General features: G+C 40.1%; 1 protein-coding gene across 3 annotated transcripts in view; it reads left to right on the plus strand.

Annotated features, from left to right (window-relative positions):
* AGPS (alkylglycerone phosphate synthase) overlaps window positions 1-23,378 on the plus strand; it is a 97,598-nt gene that overhangs the window by 63,698 nt on the left and 10,522 nt on the right. For all 3 annotated transcript variants that reach the window (XM_084798001.1, XM_084798003.1, XM_084798002.1), the window contains exons 15-19: window positions 5,128-5,197; window positions 6,522-6,583; window positions 8,424-8,513; window positions 13,473-13,572; window positions 16,707-16,764. In XM_084798001.1, the coding sequence (XP_084654127.1) occupies window positions 5,128-5,197; window positions 6,522-6,583; window positions 8,424-8,513; window positions 13,473-13,572; window positions 16,707-16,764 (380 nt within the window). The remainder of the gene's footprint in view (window positions 1-5,127; window positions 5,198-6,521; window positions 6,584-8,423; window positions 8,514-13,472; window positions 13,573-16,706; window positions 16,765-23,378) is intronic.

A 23,378-nucleotide genomic window follows, 5' to 3' on the forward strand; every position in this document is an offset into this window, starting at 1 on the left:
TTTCTTTTTGTCTTAAGAAACTAACTTAAGTTGGAGAGAAGTGCTTTACAGTGTCCAACTTGTGTGCATGTTAACTTAGCTCTTTATTTCTATGATTGTTTGAAATTAGTATTAAGATACTGTCTTCTTAGAGTGAAAACAAGTCTAGCTTTAGACTCAGTTTTTACTTGGAGTACTGATAATACGCCCCTCTTTTATTTTTGCTCTATTCTGAAATTACAAGCAGAGCTGTAATTTTCTTAATAGAAGATGAAGTTCACCCCTCTTTGCTCTAGTCTTCCATGGCTGTTGTTCGTTTTTGAACTTCTAAAGTTACAAGATACACTGAATGTCTAAATGGATTTCAAGTTTCTCTGTCTCTTTTTAGCTTTTGGGTTGCACATATTTTCTTCTCTAGAAATAAATATTATGTTCCTGTATTTTCTAGTTTCTAAGTTTTATGGATACAAATAAAATTTGATAAAAAGACTTTTTTTTTCTCCCTTTAAAAATAGCATACTATCACAAAAGAGATTTAAGCTAATTTTTTTCTGTAATTGCTCTAGTTTTGAAATATTAGAAACTGAAGCTTTACTTTTTTAATTATGTACTTCCACTTGATCTTAGCCAAAACAAACAAACTGGGAGATGATCCTAATATATTTAAGTATTTAATTGGAATTTCTAAAATTTCAGAAGTTCTTTAGAGGGCAGTGAAAAACTTTTAACCATAACGTGTGAGTTGCTGGATTTGCGGTTACATTTTGCTCAGTTCTGCTTGGCTCCTCTCCTGTTCCCTAGCAGCACACCTGCAGCTGTGCAAATCATGCTTTTCACTGCAGTTCAAACTGAGGCGAGAGGTAAATGTTAGCTAGTAATGGGCCACGTCCACCATTGTAGTGCTGAGGGCTAATGATGAACAGTGGCTGTTCTTCCGCACACTTGGTTTTGTAAGGCTTAGCACAGTCTGCATGTGTATATTTGATTGAAAAAGCTTTTTAAGTGAGTTAATGACACAGTGGGTTTTCTTTTTTCTTTTTCTTTTTTCTTTTCTTCTTTCCTTCTCTATTCTTTCTAATTACTATTTTACTTGAGAAGTTGTATTACAACCTTTAGGTTTTTATCAGAGTCATTGTATCAGTTTATTTGGTCTACCAACTGTCATAAATGTTACTAATGCCAGTTTTGCTTTCTCACAAGAGCCTTCATTTACAACTTAAAAGTAAAAGTAAATCATCTTTGAGCTATGGGTTCAACCTTCTTGAGAGAATGTTGGATAATTGTAGTAATTTTGCTTACTATAAATAAATTGTTTGAAATTTATTTATTAAAAATAGATTTTAGTAAATGAGATCAATTTAAAACAGCAAGGACAGGCTGAAGCCGTGACTCCTTTCTGTTTGCTGGATTTGCTCTTGGATTTGCTTCCTGTCCCAGCACTTTTGTCTGGTTTCCCTCATTGAACATTCCAATCTGTGTTTGAACAATCCAGATCCTGATTAGGAAGATGACTTGGGCTATTTTGTTTTGTTTTGTTTTTTTTAAACCCTTAGAAATTCATTGTCTTCTGGTTTCTGGCTTCTCTGTATTCAGTAAACATAAATTTTTGTCCCAATTACTGAACACTTAGTAGTATTTTCTTGCTTGAATGCTGGGCCAACTCTGAGTCCTCAGCCACTTCTCTTTGTGCTCCACCACATTAGTTTCTGCTAACCTTTTTATCTGTTAGTTGAGCTCTCACATTTGTTTTTAATTAAGACATTGTTAATCTAGCCTTTATTTATTTCATTTCTTTTTTTGTCCTCTGTTCTTACTACTACATTAGCTAAAGTTGACCATTTTTATGGCATATTCCCACCATGTAGAATGTTTTTATGTGTTATTGTATTCATTCTCGCCCTCCTTTTACCCCCACGCCAGCATTATTGAACATGCCTCAACACCCATGACCCAATGGACATAGTAGCCAAATGCTAAATAACCACCCTTTGATTGTTTATGTATGTTTGCTAGTAAAATACTTTCACTACTTTTAAGAGCTGAATAAATATCACCTTTCAGTAGTCAAGACTGGTGCTTTGACATTTCCCATAGAACTTAAGGCAAAACCTTATCATTAGTTTCACAGTGTTCTTATGTTGTTTGATACAATTGAGCATGGGAGTGATTAGCTTGGCCAGATGGCCCTTTTACACAGAATGAATCTGGCTTTCTTTTCCATTAAGCTACCTACTCCTTCTTTACATATGTTTGAGAACCCTGGGAATTGGTGTTTGAAATTTGTAAGAATAACAAGAGGTAGATGATGGATAGTCTACTTAGAAGTAAAGCAATTTGAATCTAACTATCATTTTTTTTAGAGTAGTTATAAAATTGACACTTCAGAAGCATTTCATTTCTAAGTTTTGTAATTGCTTACATATTGTGTCTTAATTTGGAGAGAGAGAGTCTAAAAGCTAAATTTGCCAGAAAACTTACGATTATGAAAAGTTAGCCCAAGTGTCCTTTATGTTCTTTCAGGAGAATTCTCTATTCTTTTTATGTTGTTCTTCCTTGCTTTAGCTTTTTACTTTATTATTTTAAAATGTTTAGTTATGCATATTTGTGTGTCTCCAGTGTCTTTGTGCACTTGATGTCAACCAAAGCCATTTGCCAATTTGTCTGGAGCTAGAGTTACAGATAGTTCTAAGTCACAGTGCTGGCACCCACACTGTGGTCCTCTCCAAGGGCAGTGAGATTTCTTAACCTGCTGAGCTAATTCTCTAACTCCTTCTGATTAAAACGAAAACAAAAAACAAAGGTTGAAAGGAGGTGGCTTGGACAGGAGAAGACAACTTCATCTTACCTAGTGAAGCAGACAGGCTTGTTTGCCCCACACACCCTTCGCACACTCTGCCTGTGAGGTCCCAGCGCAGGCGTCTTGCAGCCTCTCCTGGGCGTCTCCTTCTCTCCTCTAGCAGCTTGTGGGCTCTGTTTTCGTTCCTAGCTCTCTACTGTTGCTTTTCCTTTACCCCCAGAGCCTGGCTTTGCTTTGTGTCTACTTAAGCCAGGAGCCATTTGCATCCTTCTGAGTCCTAGCCACAGCCAATTTATGATTCCAGAAGTTGATTTGGCTCTTTGCATCAGCCTCACATCCATCCCAGAATTAACTGTTTGCATTGAGTGAGCTGACCTGAGCTGTATCTTGCTGGTTTGTTAACACTGTGTTTGTAAAATGATATCTTTCACTTTGCCCCAGTTTTAAGTGATTTTTAAAACTGAGCTGCCTCTGTCAGTTCTTTGCATCTTCAGTTGACTCTGACTGGATTCTCAGAGTAGGTTTCTTCTGGATGTTCCACATTTGTGTAAAACCACCTGTAACTGTGAATTTAAAAATCTAGGGAATTCTATTTAAGGCCAAGTTACTAGCTGGAAACAGTCTTAAAATATTTGTATAGAACAAGTATTGTTATTGTTACTATATTATGCATTATATATTGTACATGTATATAGTTTGTTATATATTATTATTACATTATGACCATCAAGTAAAAAAAACTTAGAAAAAATTAAGTCAAACAAAATTTAGGGGAAAAAATAATTATAAAATGTCAGTTGAGGCTACAAGAGAAGTGGTTCTTATTTTTAAAGATTTATTTATTTATGCAACACTCTGCCCACCAGAAGAAGGCACCAGATCTCGTTATAGGTGGTTGTGAACCATGTGGTTGCTGGGAATTGAACTCATGACATTTGGAAGAACAGACAATGTTCTTAACCTCTGAGCCATCTCTCCAGGCCTGTTCTTTTAATTAACTAAAATGAAATAAAGTTTAACTTTTGTCTGATAATAGAAAAAGTATAAATAGAAACTATTTTTTGAGGAAGGTAGTATAAGACAGTATTATTAATTGACTACCTTTTTAAAAGTTAATTTTTTTATTTTATTAAATCTGTGTGTGTATGAATGTTTTGCCTGCATGTATGCATATATACCACATACGCATCCCTGGTGCTCATGGAGCATGAGACAGCATCAGCAGTTGAAGCTGTAGATGGCTGTCGAGTACCTGAAGCTGGTATTACAGATGGCTGCGAGCCACCATGGTGGTGCTAGGAACTGAACCCTGGTCCCTAAACACTGAGCCAGCTCTCCAGCTCCGCATTCATTGTCTTTTAAGATAAGGACTTTGGCAAAGCAGAAAACTAGGATGAGATTATATGACATATACATTAATTCTAACTAAATCACCTAACACAGTCTCTGTAGATAAAACTATTTCAGATTGAGGGTTAATTAACACATTCATGGTATTAAGATTTGAGGTACTGTTCTGCACTCATCTACGTGTTACATTATAAACTTTAATACTTCTATGTGTTTTATCTCCAGTTTAAACAATGAATGCCATGAGCTGTATATATGTTTGAGAACTTTCTGTTTGGGAATTCCTAGTCAGTACCACACGTTTATATTTATAAGACTGCATGTGAGTATCAGAATAAAAATCTAATGATGGCTCAGGGTGCTCAGGGTTAGGCCACAAGTGTCTTGTGTTTTGGACTTCTTCAGCTCTCCATTATGTAATGAGATGTCTTGAGGATGGGCTGTGCGTCTAAGCCTACCATTGATTTGTTTTAGCTCCACTTTATATAAATAAATTAGAGTTAGTTCTTTATGCAGTGCACTGAGTAAAGTCCATCTTGTGCTCTTCCATTGTGGTGTTTTTTTAGCAGCACAAAGTTTTGAACTGTGTAGCATCTTGGTTTCAGATTTTCAGGTTAGGAGTACTCAGCTGATATGGGTAAAGTAAGAATAAAGCATCTGCTAGTTTTGTGAAGGCTAAGTTGATCTGTATTTGTTTCTTCTTGCTAATAGTTTCTCTGTCCTTTTACAATTGGGAGATATAGTTCAGATCATGAGTTCATTTAGGATAAAAGTTTGAAATCAAGTGACTGAACAATAATATTTTAAAAATTGTTTTCAGATTTGTTATTCAAGCATATTCTCTTGATAACTGGTATATTAATGATCAGTAAAATTAAGATAAAAATGAGTATAACATGTTAATTTGTTGAGTAGCTATTTCGAGATGTTGTTACCAGTTTGGCTTTTTTATTGTTATTTAGTCACTTCAACTGTGTTGACAGTTTGTTTCTTATTTACAGAGGTCTGGCAGCTGGAGAAGATAATGGACAGAGGGGATATTTGCTGACTTACGTCATTGCATACATACGTGTAAGTTGTATTTCTGTCATTGGCTGTCTTAATTACTTTCTTGTTGATGCAATAAAACACTTGACCAGGGAAAGCATCTTTTTTGTTGTTGTTGTTGTTGTTTTGTTTTGTTTTTTGAGACAGGGTCTCTCTGTGTAGCCTTGGCTGTCTTGGACTCACTTTGTAGACCAGGCTGGCCTCGAACTCAAAGTGATGCACCTGCCTCTGACTCCTGAGTGCTGGGATTAAAGGTGTGCGCCACCACACCTAGCCCAAGGAAGGCATCTTATAGAATAAAATGTTTAATATGGGGCTCACAGTTGTAGAGGGTTAGAGTCTATGACCATCATGGCAGGAAACATGGCAGCAGGTAGGCAGGCATGGCACTGGAGTATGTACATGTCTGTGTAGCTCCATGTGTCACAGTGTGTGTCTGGAGACAGTCTGCAGGAGTCAGCTCTCATCTTCCACCTTGTGGGTCCTGGGGATCAAACTCAGGTGTGTGATAACTGCCTTTACTGCTGAGCTGCCTTCCAGACCCCTTTTGCTTTAAACCCTTTTCTGATGCACACTCCCCTGTCTCAGGCCGTGGTTCCCAGGCAAATGGGTATGTACCACTGAACACATTTGAGATCAGCAGACATGGAGGTATGTCCTCCCAACACCTAGTGGCTTCAAGTGACTGTTTTCACTCTCCCACCCTTTTTCCTCTTGGTTTGGTTTGCTTTGGGTTTTCTATTTTTGTTTGTTTGTTTGTTTGTTTGGTTGAGACTGAGATTCTCTGTGTAGTCCTGGCTGTTTGGAAGCTTGCTCTGTAGACCAGGCTTGCCTTGAACTCAACCCGCCTACCTTTGCAACTCAGGTGCTGGAATTGAAGGTGTGCACCACCACACCTCCTGTATTTTCTAAATTAATTTGTAAATAAAAGTTGATGTAAGAAAAGTGCCCCCCCCCCCACTGTCATACCACTTGTAACTTTCACCCTGATATTCAGTTTTTATATTGGTTATTTTACTGTTTTCACCACTAAAAATCACTTGTCTAATCTTTTCCACACATATACAAGCTTTTCTGAGATAGAGACTCCATTCACTAGAGAAATATTCGAGTTTCTTTTCTGTGTCAGATACTTTACTTGCTGCTGGAGACTATGGAGAGCACAGGCAGGCTCCTGTCCTCAGAGAGGTCATGTCACACTTGGGAACTTTCCAGTCTTCTTACGAGACAGAGAACAGTTTAGGTTAGCTCAGGCATGCATGATGCACTGCCCACAACCTCCAGAAAGTTGAGTGGTTTTACTAACTGCTGCATCAGTTGTAATTTTATGATTTTTGTGTCTTTACAGGATTTGGGTCTGGAATACTATATAGTAGGAGAATCTTTTGAGACTTCTGCTCCTTGGGACAGGTAAAACCAATAAAAAGGACTTACTCTGATACACTTTATAATTGATGCACGTATGTAGATATGTAGTTTACCTGTGTGTGAATATGGAAGGTTTAAAATTTTTATAAGAAACATTGAAATAAGGAAGCTTGTTTAAGCTAGTGCTCTGACCAGAATACCATTGTTTCGACCCTCCATTCCACCTCTTCTGGATTACGGACAGTTTGCTTGGAACCCAACAAACAAATAAATTGAGGTTAACATTTTGAAAACTCTCTCTAAGCACAAAACAGTGCTGTGTTGTTTGGCTTAGCTTAGGTGATGCCTTATGCTTAAATGTTCTTTGCAAGGCCTTCCTCCCCACCCCAAAGTCTTAACGCCTCTTAGCCTTCTTTTGTGATGTAGCATTTAGATTGGATGTGTTTGTCGATTTAACAGGATCTTCACTCATGTTTAAGTGATTTCTGAAAGAAATCCAGTTTAAAATAATAAACATAATTTCTATTTTTTAAATTTAAGCAAAATTTTGGTACTACAGCACATTATAGACAATGTCTATGCCTGGGTTTCTCTACTGAAAACATGCGCGTTCATGCTTGTGTATGCTTACACACTGTAGGGACTCAGTGGTAAAAGCTGTGAAATACTTTCATAAACATGGACTTTTGAATTAACTTTCAATAAATTCTTGAGACAATCATCACTATATATTTTTGCCTTTGAACATGGCTACATTTCACCTTCCTTTCTATAAAGTGTATGAACTGTTTTCAGTCACTAGGGAAGTACACAGACTACAGCAGACCCTTCCGAACCCACTAGTTAGGCATTAAATAAAGAGCGTCTTGCTCTCTTGGTCCCTCCTTTTCCCATCTGGAAAGCTTTTGTCTTTTCTCCATTGTCTTAATCGACTTTGGCTTTTGTGTAGTGGTCTTCAAATTCCAGGAATGTTTGAGACTGACGCAGTTGTAGGGTCACTGTCATGCTCTCCCCCAAAAGCACTTACTCCCCCCTCCAAATAGTCTGTATGATTCTGGCTGGCCTTGAACCTGCCACGCAGCTTAGACAGAGAACCTGTGATCTGTTTTCCTCAACCTCTGGTATTTGGATTACATGTACCACCACACTTCTGCTTTTCTTCAGTTTTTGAAAATACATTTTAACAAGGAGACTAAATCTTAAAAATGAAAAGAATTGTCCGCTAGTCACCGCCAAGCCCTTTGGAGCAGTGGTTTGACAGGTGGCAGCTCATGGCAGTGGTGTCAGTGATGGCGTCATCTATCATTCCTTGTGCTGTCTTAGTATGGGTAGCTATAGAGTCTGCCATAAACTGGCTGGCTCGCATGTTTTAGATTCAGATCTTTCCCTGCCCTTCACCTTGAAGTGTGATAGCACCCAAACACAGCAAGTGGGTGTCTGGGTTGCTGGTGAAGGCCCTTTTGGTTTATGGACGGCCACCTTCCTGTGTGTCCTCATGTGGCTGAAAACAAGTCTTCACATGTCTCTGTCCCTCTTTACTACGACACATCAATTCCATTTATTAGGATTTTACCCTCATGACCTTCCAAAGACCCAAGGCCCTTCCTCCTAATACACCGTCTCACAGTATGAAGGGAGGACTTCAGTCTAAGCATTCTGAGGTGGATGCAGACCTTCAGTCCTTTGTCAGAGGGAAAGTGGATTAGTATAGTGCTGTCTCTTCAGCATTACAAATGTCCTTGGTACCTGCTATTGCTCTTTTTCTTCTTCTTCTAACTGTAGAGGCCAGTCAGTTAAACAAATATGTAAACATATGAACTGATGAAGGAAAAATGTAAAATGGTATAAAAAACTTAATGCTGTATTCAACTGTCTTTTCTAGGGTTATAGATCTGTGTAGAAATGTAAAAGAGAGGATAAAAAGAGAATGCAAAGAAAGGGGAGTTCAGTTTGCCCCTCTTTCTACATGCAGGTGAGTTTCCATGGTTATATATAGACTCATTCTGGAAAGTACTGCCTTTTAACTGTACTGTGTGTGAGTGTGGCCGTGTGCCTGCCATGGTGAGCATGTGGAAGTCATAGGACTTCATGCAGTGGGTTCTATCCTTTCACTCTGGGCTCTGGGGATAGGACTCAGTTGGTCAGGTTTGCACAGCAAGAGGCAGTTTTACCCATGGAGCCAGCCCAGTGCCCTGAAAGTATTGTTTTTAAACAGTTAACAAAGTACAGTTTTCCAGTGAAGAAGCCGCTCTGACCTGTTTCCTGGACATAGAACTGTGCCGGGATCCTGAGCCGCTGAGGCAGGGGGCACTGGTTCATGAACGAGTTTCCTGCCTTCCCAGTCCCCTGCACAAAGGAGGCCCCTCATGCTTCCTGGAGCTTCCAACTCCAGTAGAGGAGCAGAGCTGTGAACTGTGCAGACAGTGCACCCGTGCTTCTGTGTGTGCGTGTAGAGGGTAAGAAGGGGGTGCAAAGGAAGGGGGAGCTCAGCCGGGCGTGGTGGCGCACGCCTTTTGTCCCAGCACTCGGGAGCCAGAGGCAGGCGGATTGCTATGACTTCGAGGCCAGACTGGTCTACAAAGCAAGTCCAGGACAGCCAAGGCTACACAGAGAAACCCTGTCTCGAAAAACAAAAACAAACAAACAAACAAACAGACAAACAAAAAAAGTGAGGGCTGGGGTTCCTCTGTCTCCTTGCAGGTGCGTTGTGAGTTTCCATGGTGGAGGGCATGTAAACCTTTTCACTGTTAATTACATCCTTGGGAATAGAATACAGAATGAAAGGAGTGAAAGACTAGTGGTCAATTGACTCACTGCGTTCTAATAGATGTTTCTTTGATAATAGAAATATCCTGTAGTTTTGCTGTTAGTCTGGCAACCACAAGCCACACTGGCTAGTGAGTGATTGAAATGTTGCTTGTGTGAAATTTTTAAAAATCATTTTAAGTTTTAAAATCCACCTGCAATCAGTGTCTTCCATGTTGGATAGTGATTGGTTAGCTGATCTTATCTTTTTTATTAAATAGCAGCAGCCCAAAGGAAGTTTTTTTCTGAGAAGGGCCCCTTTGCATTAATTTACAGTATTGATTTTATATGTAAACATCTGGTTCTATATGTCAAGACAAAGTTGAACATTTGACTCTTTAGAAGTATTCAATTGACTCTATTGAAGTAATTTAAAATGGAGAATAAATGGCGATCAGAACAGACCAGGAGGAGAGAACCATAAAGAAGGATACCCCAGTGCCATTGCACACTGTGTAACTGCCTCACGTTGTTGTGCGTGTCCATCTGTAGCTCTGGAGGGGAACACATCTTCAGTATTAGAAAGTAAAGTGGATAAAATTATATAACTTGGAAGAGTGCGCTGTGTCTATTATAAAGCGTGGCTGACAGTAGACCTTAGGAGCAGGTGTGCTTCAGCATCAGGTATTTCCTGTGCGTGTGTCTCTGGCTTACAGTGCTTTGACTTCTAGATGGTGCTACGGCACACCAGCTCAGCCAGTGCCTGTCACTCTCAGTAATTAAATATGGCAGCTCAGCACTGCAGAAAACAGGCTACTGCAGGTGTGCCAAGCCTGATTGGGGTCTATTAAGCTATGGTGTTTGGTAGCTACATATACCCAGTGTACAGCATTTTTGTCTTACAATGAGATTTTTTTTTACATACCTCTATCATTAAGCTCAAGATTGTCTGCATTTCTGTTTATGATGCTTGTTTCTCTGATTTATCTTATTTATTCTCAGCCCAGGACGTATACTTGAGGTTTTGTTCCATCCCAGGAATCAGGGCTTGTCTTCTATCTTGTCACCATGACAACATTTTAGGCAACTTTTAAAGATCTGGTACAAGACAGAATGTATTTGAAGAGTGCAGGCACTGCTCTGCTTGTTAACAATAAGTTCATCTCTTCCTGCTTTATGTTTTTCATCACAATTTTTCATTATTTGGACTTTGAGTTGGGCCAAGCTTGGTTAGATAAATGAGGTCCATCATATTTACCATAGACTTCAGTAGTGTTTTTATATACAAAAGCTAAAATGTGTAAAAAGCTCACCCTGAATTTGTTGAAAAGTGACTGTCTTAGTGATTCTACTGCTGTGATTTAAAAAAAAAAAAAAAATTAAGCTTGGAGAGAAAAAGAGTTTCTTTCAGCTTACACTTCTCAGGTCACACTTTGTCCTGAGGGAAGTCAGGGTCGACACTGATGCAGGAGTGCAGCCTGCTGGCTTCTCAGCCTGCTTCCCACAGCGCCCAGACCACCAGCCCATAGTGGACTTCCCCTCCCAATCCAGTCACCAGCCAAGAGAACACACCACAGGCCGACCTCACATGACTAGAGCTGTTACACTGACATAAAGCTAGCCAGCACGGTGGCAGGGGTCTATTATAATTTGGTTACATTTTCTCTGTATTGATGTTAATGATTCTCTTATGAGTGGTGTATAGTCTTAATTGCTATAAACACACTTTTTTCATTCTTCAATTTTTTAAAAAAAGCTTGCTTATTTCTGGTCATAGCACCTTGTAATTAAAATAGTTCCTCAATTTTCTTTAACTTGTAAATCTGGAACTTTCAATGTAAATGTTCAAGGGCTCTTTTCTAGGAGTGTGAATTAACACTAGAAGAAAAGCGCAGCTGGCAAATTGACATAGCGTTATTAAACAGTCCATTTCATGTGTTCTACGGCACCTAACAATTAGCCTAAGAGACCATTACAATTGTAGATTAGATTCTGTTTGTGTTTGTAGTAAAAAGTGTTTGCTCCCTCAGCCAGCCGAGTCCTTGGTGCTCTCGCCAAAGCTTGCGTTTGGAGGTTTGATCGTGGTTGCCTTTCCATGCTTCTGAGTTGCGTTTGGGAAGCTAGATATGTATACATAGATGACTAAAGAGTCTGATACACATGGAGTCACAGACAGTATTTTAAGGCCGTGCCACCACATTTGATCTAATTATTTTATTTGTTTTTCAAGTCCTTGCTAATTATTGTAAGCTCAGTGAAGAGGCTGCATTTAAGTCTGATTGTAATCAGTTTTTGAATGTTTCTCCTACTTCTGAACTCTGTTTCTTTCTGTTAACTTTAAGACATTTGGATGAGTGTAACTAACTCATCACCATATTCCATTCGGTCTCTTTGGGGCTTCTCTTCAGCTTTAGCGTACTGAAGTGTTGTTTGTTCGTTTGTTTCAACATTTGAGTAAGATGAATGTGTTGTTCATTTCAGGTCAATTGGAAAAGACATTTGCGTTGCTTTGCTTTTAAAAAACTTTAGAGGGGTAATAATCTAGACTTACAAAAAAGTTGCAAAGTAGTAGAGTAGTTTTAGTTTCTTTTCCTGATGATGTGATAAAATACTCTAATAAAATCAATTTAAGAATGTAGACTCGTATTTTAGCTCACAGTTCAAGATACAGCCCTTCAGGAGAGCCAGTCCAGGCAGCAGGGCCCTCAGCGGCTGGTCTAGTTACGCCCACAGTCAGGAGACAGGATAAATACATGCTGCTGCTCACTTCCAGTTTAGTCCAGGATCCTCTAAGTGAAGATGGATTTTCCTGTATCAGTTAGCATAATCACAGTAATCCCCACAGACATGCCCAGAGGCACCTCTCCTAGATGCCTCTAGACTTTGTCAGGTTGACAGCAGTAGCCATCACATTTTCATACACCCCCTCACTCATTTTTTTTCTTACATGGTTACATAGTTTATTATTAAAATGTAAAAGCCAGCATCTACTACTATTTATTGACCTACCGGTCTGGTTTTTAAGCTGCCCAACGCTCTGGATGTTACTTATCTATCTTCATATTCACCCGATGTCTCTAGTATAGCACAGATAGTAAGTAAAATCACACTGCTGTGTTGTCACATTATGTGCCCTTTTAAGTGTCGTTAAACTGAGCATAGGATTGTGAGCATTCCTCACTCTTGTCACTGTGTTAGACAGTGTCATGTATGCATTGGCTGTAGAGAGCTTATGGGTTTCTTGTGGCACATTTATACTATTTTCTTTTTCCCCCCTCAACTTCAGTTACTTACCTTTTTCTGCCCAGATTTTCTTGATCCACAAGAATCCAATCACATAACAGCACATGATACTGTTCTCAGAACATTTATGTATTTGGGAGAAGTGATAGCTTGTTTGTGTTTTATCATCACTGTAGATTTTTTTTAAATAATGAGAATTAATTGAAGTTCTTGGTATTTCGTGTCCTTGTGTGGTTCATGTTTCTGCTCCAAACAGTAGTGACCAGTGAGGGAGCATGGTCCTCATCCTAATGCTGCCTTTATGGGTTCTGGGTGCTGTGTACTGAGGTAACATACATGTATAGATTTGAGCAGTAATAGTTCTCTGCTTCAGATATTGGTCTTTGTTACATACATGAAGAGCCAATTGCACATAAGTTGAATGTAACGGAAAAATTGTTACTTATATTGTCAAGATAAGAACCTTTTAAATCAGTCTTTTGTTGCATGTTATTTTGGCTGTGCACGTTAAAGTAGTTTATGCCAATACTTACCTGGCTATGTTAAATGTTTTCAGATATACTCCTTAAAATAAGCTTCTCTTACTTGTAGAGTTCACTGAGAATGGTGTTTCTTCATAAAAAACTGAATTGTATAAATTTTTTTGTTTTATTTCCCTGTAGTTTTAGTAATATAATGTGGAATAGCTGAGCTGAGCCGTGTACTTGCAGACTTGACTAACTTCACATTTAACTGAAAGCACAGCCCTCTGTTCCCGCTGCACTCAGCTCGCATGCCCTGGCAGCAGCTGCAGAGGAGCCTGTGGCCCTTTGCCTGGGAGGGGAAGTTGAGTAGAGGATGAGGTTCTGGCTTGGGTAGATCTTACCTTTGACATTTCTAGAGGTTGAATCTGTTTTCACTGATCTTAAAGCCCTCGTGGGGGTTTTGTCTGTTTGTCTTTTAGGGTGACGCAGACTTACGATGCAGGTGCATGTATCTACTTCTATTTTGCCTTTAACTACAGGGGAATTAGTGACCCACTGTCTGTGTTTGAACAAACTGAGGTAAGTTCATATACAGCTTTTTCTGGTTTTTGTTTGTTTGTTTGCTTTTTGAGACAGGGTTTCTCTGTGTGGCTGTCCTGGACTTGCTTTGTTGACCGGGCTGGCCTCAAACTAACAGAGATCCACCTGCCTCTGCCTCCCAAGTGCTAGGATTACAGCATGCGCCACAACACCCAGCTCACATACAGCTTTTATGTTCTGTTCTTTTATTTAGATAAAATTGGGTGCTGATTTAGGGATGTTCGTTTGAGTCACCTTAGTTGCACATGGTTTACCTGGATGCTAGCCCATTGAAATGGAAGGTATGCTGAGTCCATTGGCTTTCCAAATTGTTAGGCTGAAATTAATGTTGTGCATTCCTGAAGCCTATGTCTCTTTGGTTGTTACTTTCAGTGCATTATTGCCAATTAAATAACAACAGGAATCTTCATGACTGTCAGGGTCTTTGGTGTCCCTTTGGCAGCCCGTCCGTCTCCAGGTGGTACCTGTTCTGACATCAGCAGCCCTCATGTTCTTGGTCTACATTGTTGTCATATATTTCCAGGCTTGTGAATTTTTATATGATACAACTCTGTATAGGTCCTTGGAATTCAGTTGGAAACAGTTTTAATTATATTTCTTAACTGGCCTTACCTGGTTTTTATAGACCCACATGTGATGGCTTTATTCTTTGTTAGAAGCAGCATAGAATCCTCCACTAAACTGGAGGAAGCCATAGCAGGTGGGTCACTTAGACACACAGGTGTCCCAGTGTTGATTATGTGCCTGCCAATGATATCTGCCATTCTCAGCAGTTAGAATTATTTTTCTCGTGTGTGTGTGTGTGTGTGTGTGTGTGTGTGTGTGTGTGTGTGTGTGTGTGTGTGTGTGTATGCAGTGCCATGCAAGTGGATGTCAGGATAACCTGGGGGGAATTGGCTGTTTCTCTCCATGATACCTTCCCTAAGGATAAAGCTAGGTGGTCAGGTTTGGCAGCAAGTGCCTTTACACACTGAGGAATCTTGTCTGCCCAGAGGTTTGAATATGTTGTATTTCCTTGGCCTGGCTGTGAAGATCCCTTGCTTAGCTGGGCGTGATGGTGCGCACCTGCATTTTCAAGCACTGGGGACACAGAGGCAGAAGGAATGCAGCAAGCTTGAGGATCAGCCTGATTTGCACAGTGAGTTCCAGGTTAACCGTGTTACACAGCTTCCTCTCAAATAACACAAAGCTGTAGGCTCAATTTTCTTTCTTTTTCTTTCTTTTTTTTTTTTCTTTTTTTTCTTTTTTTCCTTTTTCAAGATAGGGTTTCTCTGTGTTACCTTGGCAGTTCTAGGCTTGCTTTGTAGACTAGGCTGGCCTCGAACTCACAGCGATTCACCTGCCTCTGCCTCCCGACTGCTGGGATTAAAGGCGTGCGCCACCATGCCCGGCTGGCTCAATTTTCTTAACAAATATATTTTATTACGAGCTGATTAACCGAGAGTATCTCACTTATAACCCGACTAACCTAAACAATAGGAAAAGGAGATTAAAAAATACAATAATGAAACCATAAGGATATTAGTTCCAAGGAACAATTCTCCTAGTGTAATCAACAGGATTTCTTCTGTTAGAACCTGGAGCAACCAGAACCCAGAACCTCAGCCGGAACCTGGAGCTCCAAAGCCTTCCCTCGAGTGGTTCTCTCTAGGAGTGTCTCAAAGTGGAGCTATGAACATCCAAAACTATCCCAAGTCTCCAAAGGCCCCACCTCTTGTTTTTGGTTCACATTTATACCTCCTCTCAGAATTTGTTCAAGGATGTTTTTCAGCTGTTAATAACCAAGCTCCCCTACATGCTGGTTCGACTTCTAAGGCGACAAACATCATCTGCTCTCTCACAAGTCTTTTTTTCATCCCACACTTGTGATCTAAACAAAAAAATTGTTTTTTTCTCTCCTCCATAAAAAAAGCTTGAAATTGCTACTATTTCCCCATTTCTGTTACTCACTTAATTCCTGATTTCAAGGAGCTGTTTTATTTGAAGTGGCTTATTAGAAATGATAAGTTCTTGAGTAGAGGCTAGCAGAGCTGCCCGTCTTTGTGAAGCCTCAGCTCCCAAGTCCTGAGGGTCCTACAGCATTCTCTGCTGTACAGTGTGGTCCATATGTTCCACCTGGGTGGCCTTCTACACCAGCATCACTTTTGGGTTTATAGACACGAGTACATCTGAGAAGTTCTAGGCACCGGAGATAGTCACCTTGTGGCTACTAAGTATTAACAAATCATTAAGAATAGAAAATGTAGCCAGGTGGTGGCAGCCCCTGTCTTTAATCCCAGCACTCAGGAGGCAGAGGTGGGTAGACCTCTGAGAGTTCGAGGTCAGTCTGGTCTACAGTGAGTTCCAGGACAGCCAGGGTTACACAGAGAAACCCTGTCTCTAAAAAAAAAAAAAGAATAGAAAATATGATAAACTGTATATGTTAAGAGCCATAATGAAACCCATCACTTTGTACACTAACCTAAAAACTTTCAATTAAAAAAGAAAAGTTAAAAGAGGCCTTAAGTAAGAAAGAAAGGATGCACAGAGGCACCACGTTCCATCACCCTTCATTGTACATTCTGTCTGTGTTTTGTTATATGTTTATCTTTTGACCCAGGTGCACTCATAAGGATGGTCAGGACCTATCTTGTTAGGAGGTCAAACAAGGGGACAGAATGGAATTTTTTCCCCCAAGGCAGGGTTTCTCTGTGTAGCTTTGGGTATCCTAGACCCGTCTTGTAGACCAGACTGGCCTTGAACTCACAGTGATCTGCCTGCTTCTGCCTCCTGAGTGCTGGGATTAAAGGCATGTGCCACCATGCCCCCTGGAAAATTTTTTTTCTTTCCTCCCTTCTTCCCTCCCTCCCTCCCTCCCTCCCTCCCTCCCTCCCTCCCTCCCTCTTTATTCCTCTTAGATAATGTATGTAGAACTAACAAATAATTTGCTCCATGTGATTGAACTAAGACATGTTCTCCTTAAGAGTGCTTATGGTTGTATAGTGGAAATAAGTGGAAGTGTTCAAGAAAATTGCTTGGTATCTTTTTGTACATCTGGGGAGAAGTCAGGAAATGTTAGTCACTCTGAAGTGAAATCCAAGTACAGTAACGTTTTGTGTTGTTTTCATTTATAGGCAGCTGCTAGAGACGAAATCCTTGCCAATGGAGGGAGCCTGTCACATCACCATGGAGGTATTTTTAAAGGCGGATGGTGTAGAATTTTTAATATTTCTGCTTTTACAAATATTTGCTTAAGAAAAGCCTGGGGAGAATCAGCAGCTGAGCAATTTTCTGAGAGCACTTGAGGTTCCGGAAATATTTTTATATCTTAGAACAACTGTGATCAAAGTAGGTAGAAGATGTGATAGCAACAGAGTGCGTGGTGTGGCGCCCCAGCTTTCCTAATTCTCAGGCCCCTCATGGTACTAGGAAGCAGGTTGTCTTACCTGGGAGGTGTTTGACCATTACAGCCGAAGCTTTAAAGAAAGGAAAGAAAAGAAAACCTATGTAGTCTTTCCCAGCTGCTGTTGGAATATAGAGGACTGTTTATTGTATATATATTGAAAGGTATTTGTTCTTCCTATAAACTCAGCAAATTAATCAACAAATAATTTATCCCATGTGATTTAACTGAGAGATATTCTCTCTAGGAGTGCCATTATTATTAAAGTTACAGTTTTTGAGATTTCTCACAGGTTCTCTATAATAGAAGCTTGTTATAACATATTTCTCCCTCTAATTTTACATGCTTAGATAAAGTAGAAATGTAGAGATTTAAAAATTTAAAGAGGTGCATGAGGACAAACAATCACCTAAAAATTAAACTCTTGGCCTGTCCTGGACTCTCCATATACCTCTGGCCTGTTTGATTTTCCTCATAACTGTATTATCTAAAGTGTTGTGCATTTGTGTCTAAATCATTTGCAGGTGCTTGCTGGGAAGCTGGGGTCCAGGAAGGCATTGATTTTTTTTTTTTCCTCCTTGAAACTACTCTATGTATTCAGCCCCTATGTTTGTGTGGAGAGATCATGGCAGAACTTTGGCAGAAAGGGGTGTACTGTAGAGTGCCTGCCTACATAAAACATTCTTATAGTCAGGGCTGTAGAAGGTCGATGATGCAGATGAGTGAGATGGAAGACGATACAAACACTGCTACCTCAGTCCCATCTTTAACGTCATCTTTTTTTCTTAACCTTCACAAATAAGTAGGTTGTCTAATGAACATTAGAGTGGATAAATCACCCTTTGCCTCCCTTTCTGAGTATATTCTTTTCTTTAGGACTCACTCTCTCTCTCTCTCTCTCTCTCTCTCTCTCTCTCTCTCTCTCTCTCTCTCTCTCTCTCTGTGTGTGTGTGTGTGTGTGTGTGTGTGTGTGCATGCGCGTGTGCACACCTGTGTCCATGGATGTGGAGGCCTGAGACTGGCTCTTCTACCTCATTCGTTGAGGCAGCATCTCCCAGAGGTGCTAGTGGATGTCAGATTGACAACTGAAGAAAGGAGGAAGCGGCACTGGAAATGTCTTGAGTGGAATTAAAAGCTACGTAGGCCTCTGGGCCTTTTTGAAAGCACAGGCACTGTAGGATCTGTGTTACAATAAATATAAGAAAGGGAGCAGAGGGTGAAGTTGGCAGACTGTAGAGAAGAGGGTGATGGAAACTTAAATTGTCATTTAGGGAATTGATTATTAAATGGGCTGTTTGCTTGATTTGTGGAATGATAGTTTCAGGTTAGCCAGGTTTTGTAGTGTTAGAAATTTTACCAAGGTTAAAGGTGACCAAGTGATCTGAAGCAGTGCAGAGGAGAGCCCTGCTGGTAGCCTTTCTGTGGTCAGTAGCTCTGCTTCTCGTCCCCTCCCATCTGTGAGGACATTCAGGGTTCCTAGGAATAGCTGTGTGTGAGGTACCCAAAGGGAGACACAAGCTGCAGTTCTTCTCAGATGCAGAGAGCTGCTGTCTCTCAGGAGCCTTATGTACAGGCAGCTGTACTTAATGCAGTGAACCTCAAAAGCCTTCTCTGCAGAAAAATAAACCCTGGTGCAGGTAGACTTGAAATCTGGGTTTTATTTGTGAAAGTTATGAAAGACCATTGTATGACACAGTATCACAGGTGGGTCAGTAACCAGTAGTTGGATAAAATGTAAACCTTAACTTGTACTCAATCCTTGATTTCAAAGCACATTATGTAAATACTTCCTGTGGGTTTTGTTTGTAGTAGACACTGATCCCTAGGCCTTACGCTTTAGGCCTAAGTACATACACAAAGAAGCCTAAACTATGTGAAATTATTTAAATCTAAAAAGATTGAAGTTGGTTACTTTTGACAATAAATACTATATACTAGTTTTCCTTTAAGGCTAGACCTACTCCTTTTCTTGCATTTCCACATTATCTAAGATTACCTTTTAAACAAGTGCCCCCGAAGGGAATCAAAGTTTTACTTTTGTCATTATAGGCATTTTTATTCTTAGTAGTTCTTGCCTGTAAGTCTTTTTACTTTCTTGCTGGTTTTAGACTTCCTGATTGTAGGCATCTAACATGTCAGTGTCGGTCAGGTAAGCAGTACAGGGCGGTTCATGTTCCAGTGTCTCAGTTATTCTTTCTACTGCTGGAGATAGCACCATGAGCAAGGCAGCACCTAGAAGCAAGAGACCGTGACCATCACAGTGGGCAGCATGGCAGCTGGGAGGCAGGCATGGCGTAGCTGAGAGCTTACATCCTGAAACACAGCCAAAAGACAGATGTCAGGCATGGCCTGGGCTTTTGATACCTCAAAGCCCACCACCTCCTCCAACATAGCCACACTTCTTAACCTTTCTCAGACCAAGTATTCCAATAAATGAGCCTATATGGACCGTTCTCATTCAAATCACTGTATACAGTAAGAATACTTGTACAATTTGTATATTTTCAAGTTCTAGATGTTGAGATCTTTAGTTGTTAAAGACTTCAAGTGTTGAGAAAATTCCATTTATTGGCTTGAAGTAGAATGTGGTAAAGTTTGATTCCATATTAAGTTTAGAGGCTACTGCAGCATTAAAAGACGCATTTAAAAAGTTTTGTCCCGTTTCTCATATTTATTTTCTGTGTGATTCAGAACAATGACTGCATGGAGATAAATTCCAAAGTACCTGATTTCTTGTAGTGCCAGATAAAGAACCTGGGCCTGCAGAGATGCATAGACCATGTCACATCGCACTGTCAGGAGATGATGTGGCCTTGCTAAACTGCCAGACTAGAGAGCTCATCCTTTCATGCTCCTGTTCACCTGCTTCCTTAGTGACAGTGTCACCCCATGATGGAAAACCATCCTGAAGACTTAGTACCAAAAGATGTCTCCACTTCTGGCATCATCTCAGTTCAAGTCTGTTTGCTTAGTGCACACTGCAGCACTGTGCTAACTCGTCTGACCTCTGCCTCTCTTCCCTTGCTGCCTGGCAATCTTTTTTTTTTTTTAAATCAGGTTTTCTCTTCACATTCAGAACTAAATTCAGACCCCTTATGAGTCCTACTAGGACGCAGTCGTATGTGTCCATCTCTCTCTCTGCCCTTGACTCTTATTTAAGTACATTTGGTGTTTGACCTACATGAATATCCGTGTGAGGGAGTCGGCTCCACTGGAACTTGAGTTACCCACACTTGTGAGCTGCCATGTGGTGTTGGGAATTGAACCCAGGTCCTCTGAAAGCGCAACCAATATTTTTGACCACTGAGCCATCTCTCCAGTCCCCAGCTCAAGTCATTCTTGAGCTGCTGACGTAATTCGAAGTCTTTCCTAGCAATTTATATTGAGATCCTGTCTCATGATGGTGAGCACTTGCCTTACATGCAGAAAGAAGGTCCTAGGTTCGTTCCCTTGTGGGTGTGCACACATGCACGCGCGTGCGCGCACACACACACGCACACACACACACACACACACGCACAAAATTTATGTACTGTAAATAGGAAAGGATATATTCTTTGAAATAAAATCTATATTGAATTCGTAGCTCAAAGTTTACAGTTGAGACCCTAGAGAAGTAGGTTATCTGAGCTACAGTTGTCCTCATCTGCAAACCAAGCATAATAGTTCACCACCTCATAGGTCCACTATAAGATAGAGCTGTGATGTATGGAGAACATCCAATGTGCCTTGCATGTGGATATTGAAACATAGTGTGTTTTTTTGTTTTGTTTTTGCTTTCAAGACAGGGTTTCTCTGTGGGTAGTCTTGGCTGTCCTGGACTCATTTTGTACACCAGGCTGGCCTTGAACTCACAGCGATCCACCTGCCTTCCTCCCTGAGTGCTGGGATTAAAGGAGTGTGCCACCTGCCTGGCTGTGTAGTGTGTATTTTTAAGTAGTAGGAGACTATCAGGTAGGAGTGTGGTTTATTTTCTTAGTCTTTTGTACCAACAACTGGAGAGTGGGTGAGTAGTTTATTTGGAAAAGATGTGCACATTTAAGAGGGTCTGACACTATCATTTTATTTATTTTGAGGTCTTACTCAATAGAACTCTTAAAATCTGCATGAAAGAAGAGTTTCTTTCACGTTACTAGTAATGAAATTGGCTATAACAAAAGGTCTGTTTTCATACCAGCTTCTCTGAATGAAACTTTGAAATGTCCATTGCTGTTCATTATAATTTCATAAAGCTCAAGTATTTTAATCTAAAAGTTAAATAGTATGTTAATTGTGCTGCTAGGTGTACTATTAATGCTTTTGAGAGATTGCTGTATTTTCTGTATTTTATATATATAAAAGATTTCCCTCACGTACTCCCTGAACTGAAAATCGATGGTGGCTTCAGTAGCGTATTTCTTTACTGACCTTCAGGCAGTCATGACACTCTCAGTCCTGTGCTTGGTTTTTGTTCTTATATCTGTCCGTCCCCCGTTTCCTCTCCCCCCCCCCCCCCCCCCCCGATTCAGAATAACAGAACTGTGGGTTAGGAGAATATTGATGCCATATCTCTTGGAGGTTTTGGCCTGTAATTGTGATTAATAACAGTTGCTTTCACTATCTGGAAACAGACAGGCTGGTTTGTCTGCCTACAATCATGCAGTGATAAATGGAGCTATTTTAACTCTGGTTTTGTGTATCAGAGAAAACAGACATAGTCTGGAGCCGGAGGCTGAAGGAAATAGAGGGTCTGCTAAACTTAATCTCCATAGCTCTTGTCTCTGCAGCTGATGTGCTGGTCAGGTTAAACAGCACAGTCTGTGTTAACCATATTTAACTTGAACTTGGTCTTACAATTTAAGTCACTCATTTTCTAAAGTTTTTCTTCAGATCCTTTGTCAATAAGTAAAATGCCCCGATTGAGTTTACCAGTCTTAGTTGAAATATTGGTGTCTAAGCAAATAAAAACTGTTATTAGCTTTCTTCTCCCTGGTGGTCAGAGCAGAAACTGGTAGTATCAGAAACTTTGAAGTAAAAGATGCTGAGCAGAACATCTGTTAAAAACCTGTAGTGTGAAATAAAAGGTAGGAAGGAAGAAAGGAGGAAAGAAGACAAAGCAGACTGTTCCCTCTTGGCCATTACAGGTTCTCTGTCTAGAAAATCCTGGAGAATGTTCAAAAACAGAGTCAACAAGAATACAGAATATAAAATTAATTAAAAATTAACAACAAATGTGGAAACCAAAATCTAAAACATAGTAGAATTCATAACTGCTAAAAATGACATAAGTGTGAATCTTATAAAACACCTAGGCTTCAATCCAAGAAAATACACATAGGCTTTGTATTTTAAAAGTTACTGAATGCCAGTGGAAGAAACTAGGGAAGTCCTAGGTAATGAATGGAAGTCCTAGGTAATGAATGGAAGTCCTAGGTAAATGAATGGAAGTCCTAGGTAATGAATGGAAGTCCTAGGTAAATGAATGGAAGTCCTAGGTAATGAATGGAAGTCCTAGGTAAATGAATGGAAGTCCTAGGTAAATGAATGGAAGTCCTAGGTAAATGAATGGAAGTCCTAGGTAAATGAATGGAAGTCCTAGGTAATGAATGGAAGTCCTAGGTAATGAATGGAAGTCCTAGGTAAATGAATGGAAGTCCTAGGTAATGAATGGAAGTCCTAGGTAAATGAATGGAAGTCCTAGGTAATGAATGGAAGTCCTAGGTAAATGAATGGAAGTCCTAGGTAATGAATGGAAGTCCTAGGTAAATGAATGGAAGTCCTAGGTAATGAATGGAAGTCCTAGGTAAATGAATGGAAGTCCTAGGTAATGAATGGAAGTCCTAGGTAATGAATGGAAGTCCTAGGTAAATGAATGGAAGTCCTAGGTAAATGAATGGAAGTCCTAGGTAAATGAATGGAAGTCCTAGGTAAATGAATGGAAGTCCTAGGTAATGAATGGAAGTCCTAGGTAATGAATGGAAGTCCTAGGTAAATGAATGGAAGTCCTAGGTAATGAATGGAAGTCCTAGGTAATGAATGGAAGTCCTAGGTAATGAATGGAAGTCCTAGGTAATGAATGGAAGTCCTAGGTAAATGAATGGAAGTCCTAGGTAAATGAATGGAAGTCCTAGGTAAATGAATGGAAGTCCTAGGTAAATGAATGGAAGTCCTAGGTAATGAATGGAAGTCCTAGGTAATGAATGGAAGTCCTAGGTAAATGAATGGAAGTCCTAGGTAATGAATGGAAGTCCTAGGTAATGAATGGAAGTCCTAGGTAAATGAATGGAAGTCCTAGGTAAATGAATGGAAGTCCTAGGTAATGAATGGAAGTCCTAGGTAATGAATGGAAGTCCTAGGTAAATGAATGGAAGTCCTAGGTAATGAATGGAAGTCCTAGGTAAATGAATGGAAGTCCTAGGTAATG

The sequence above is a fragment of the Acomys minous genome (genome assembly GCF_964271855.1).
Source record: "Acomys minous genome assembly, chromosome: 10".
NCBI lineage: Eukaryota > Metazoa > Chordata > Mammalia > Rodentia > Muridae > Acomys > Acomys minous.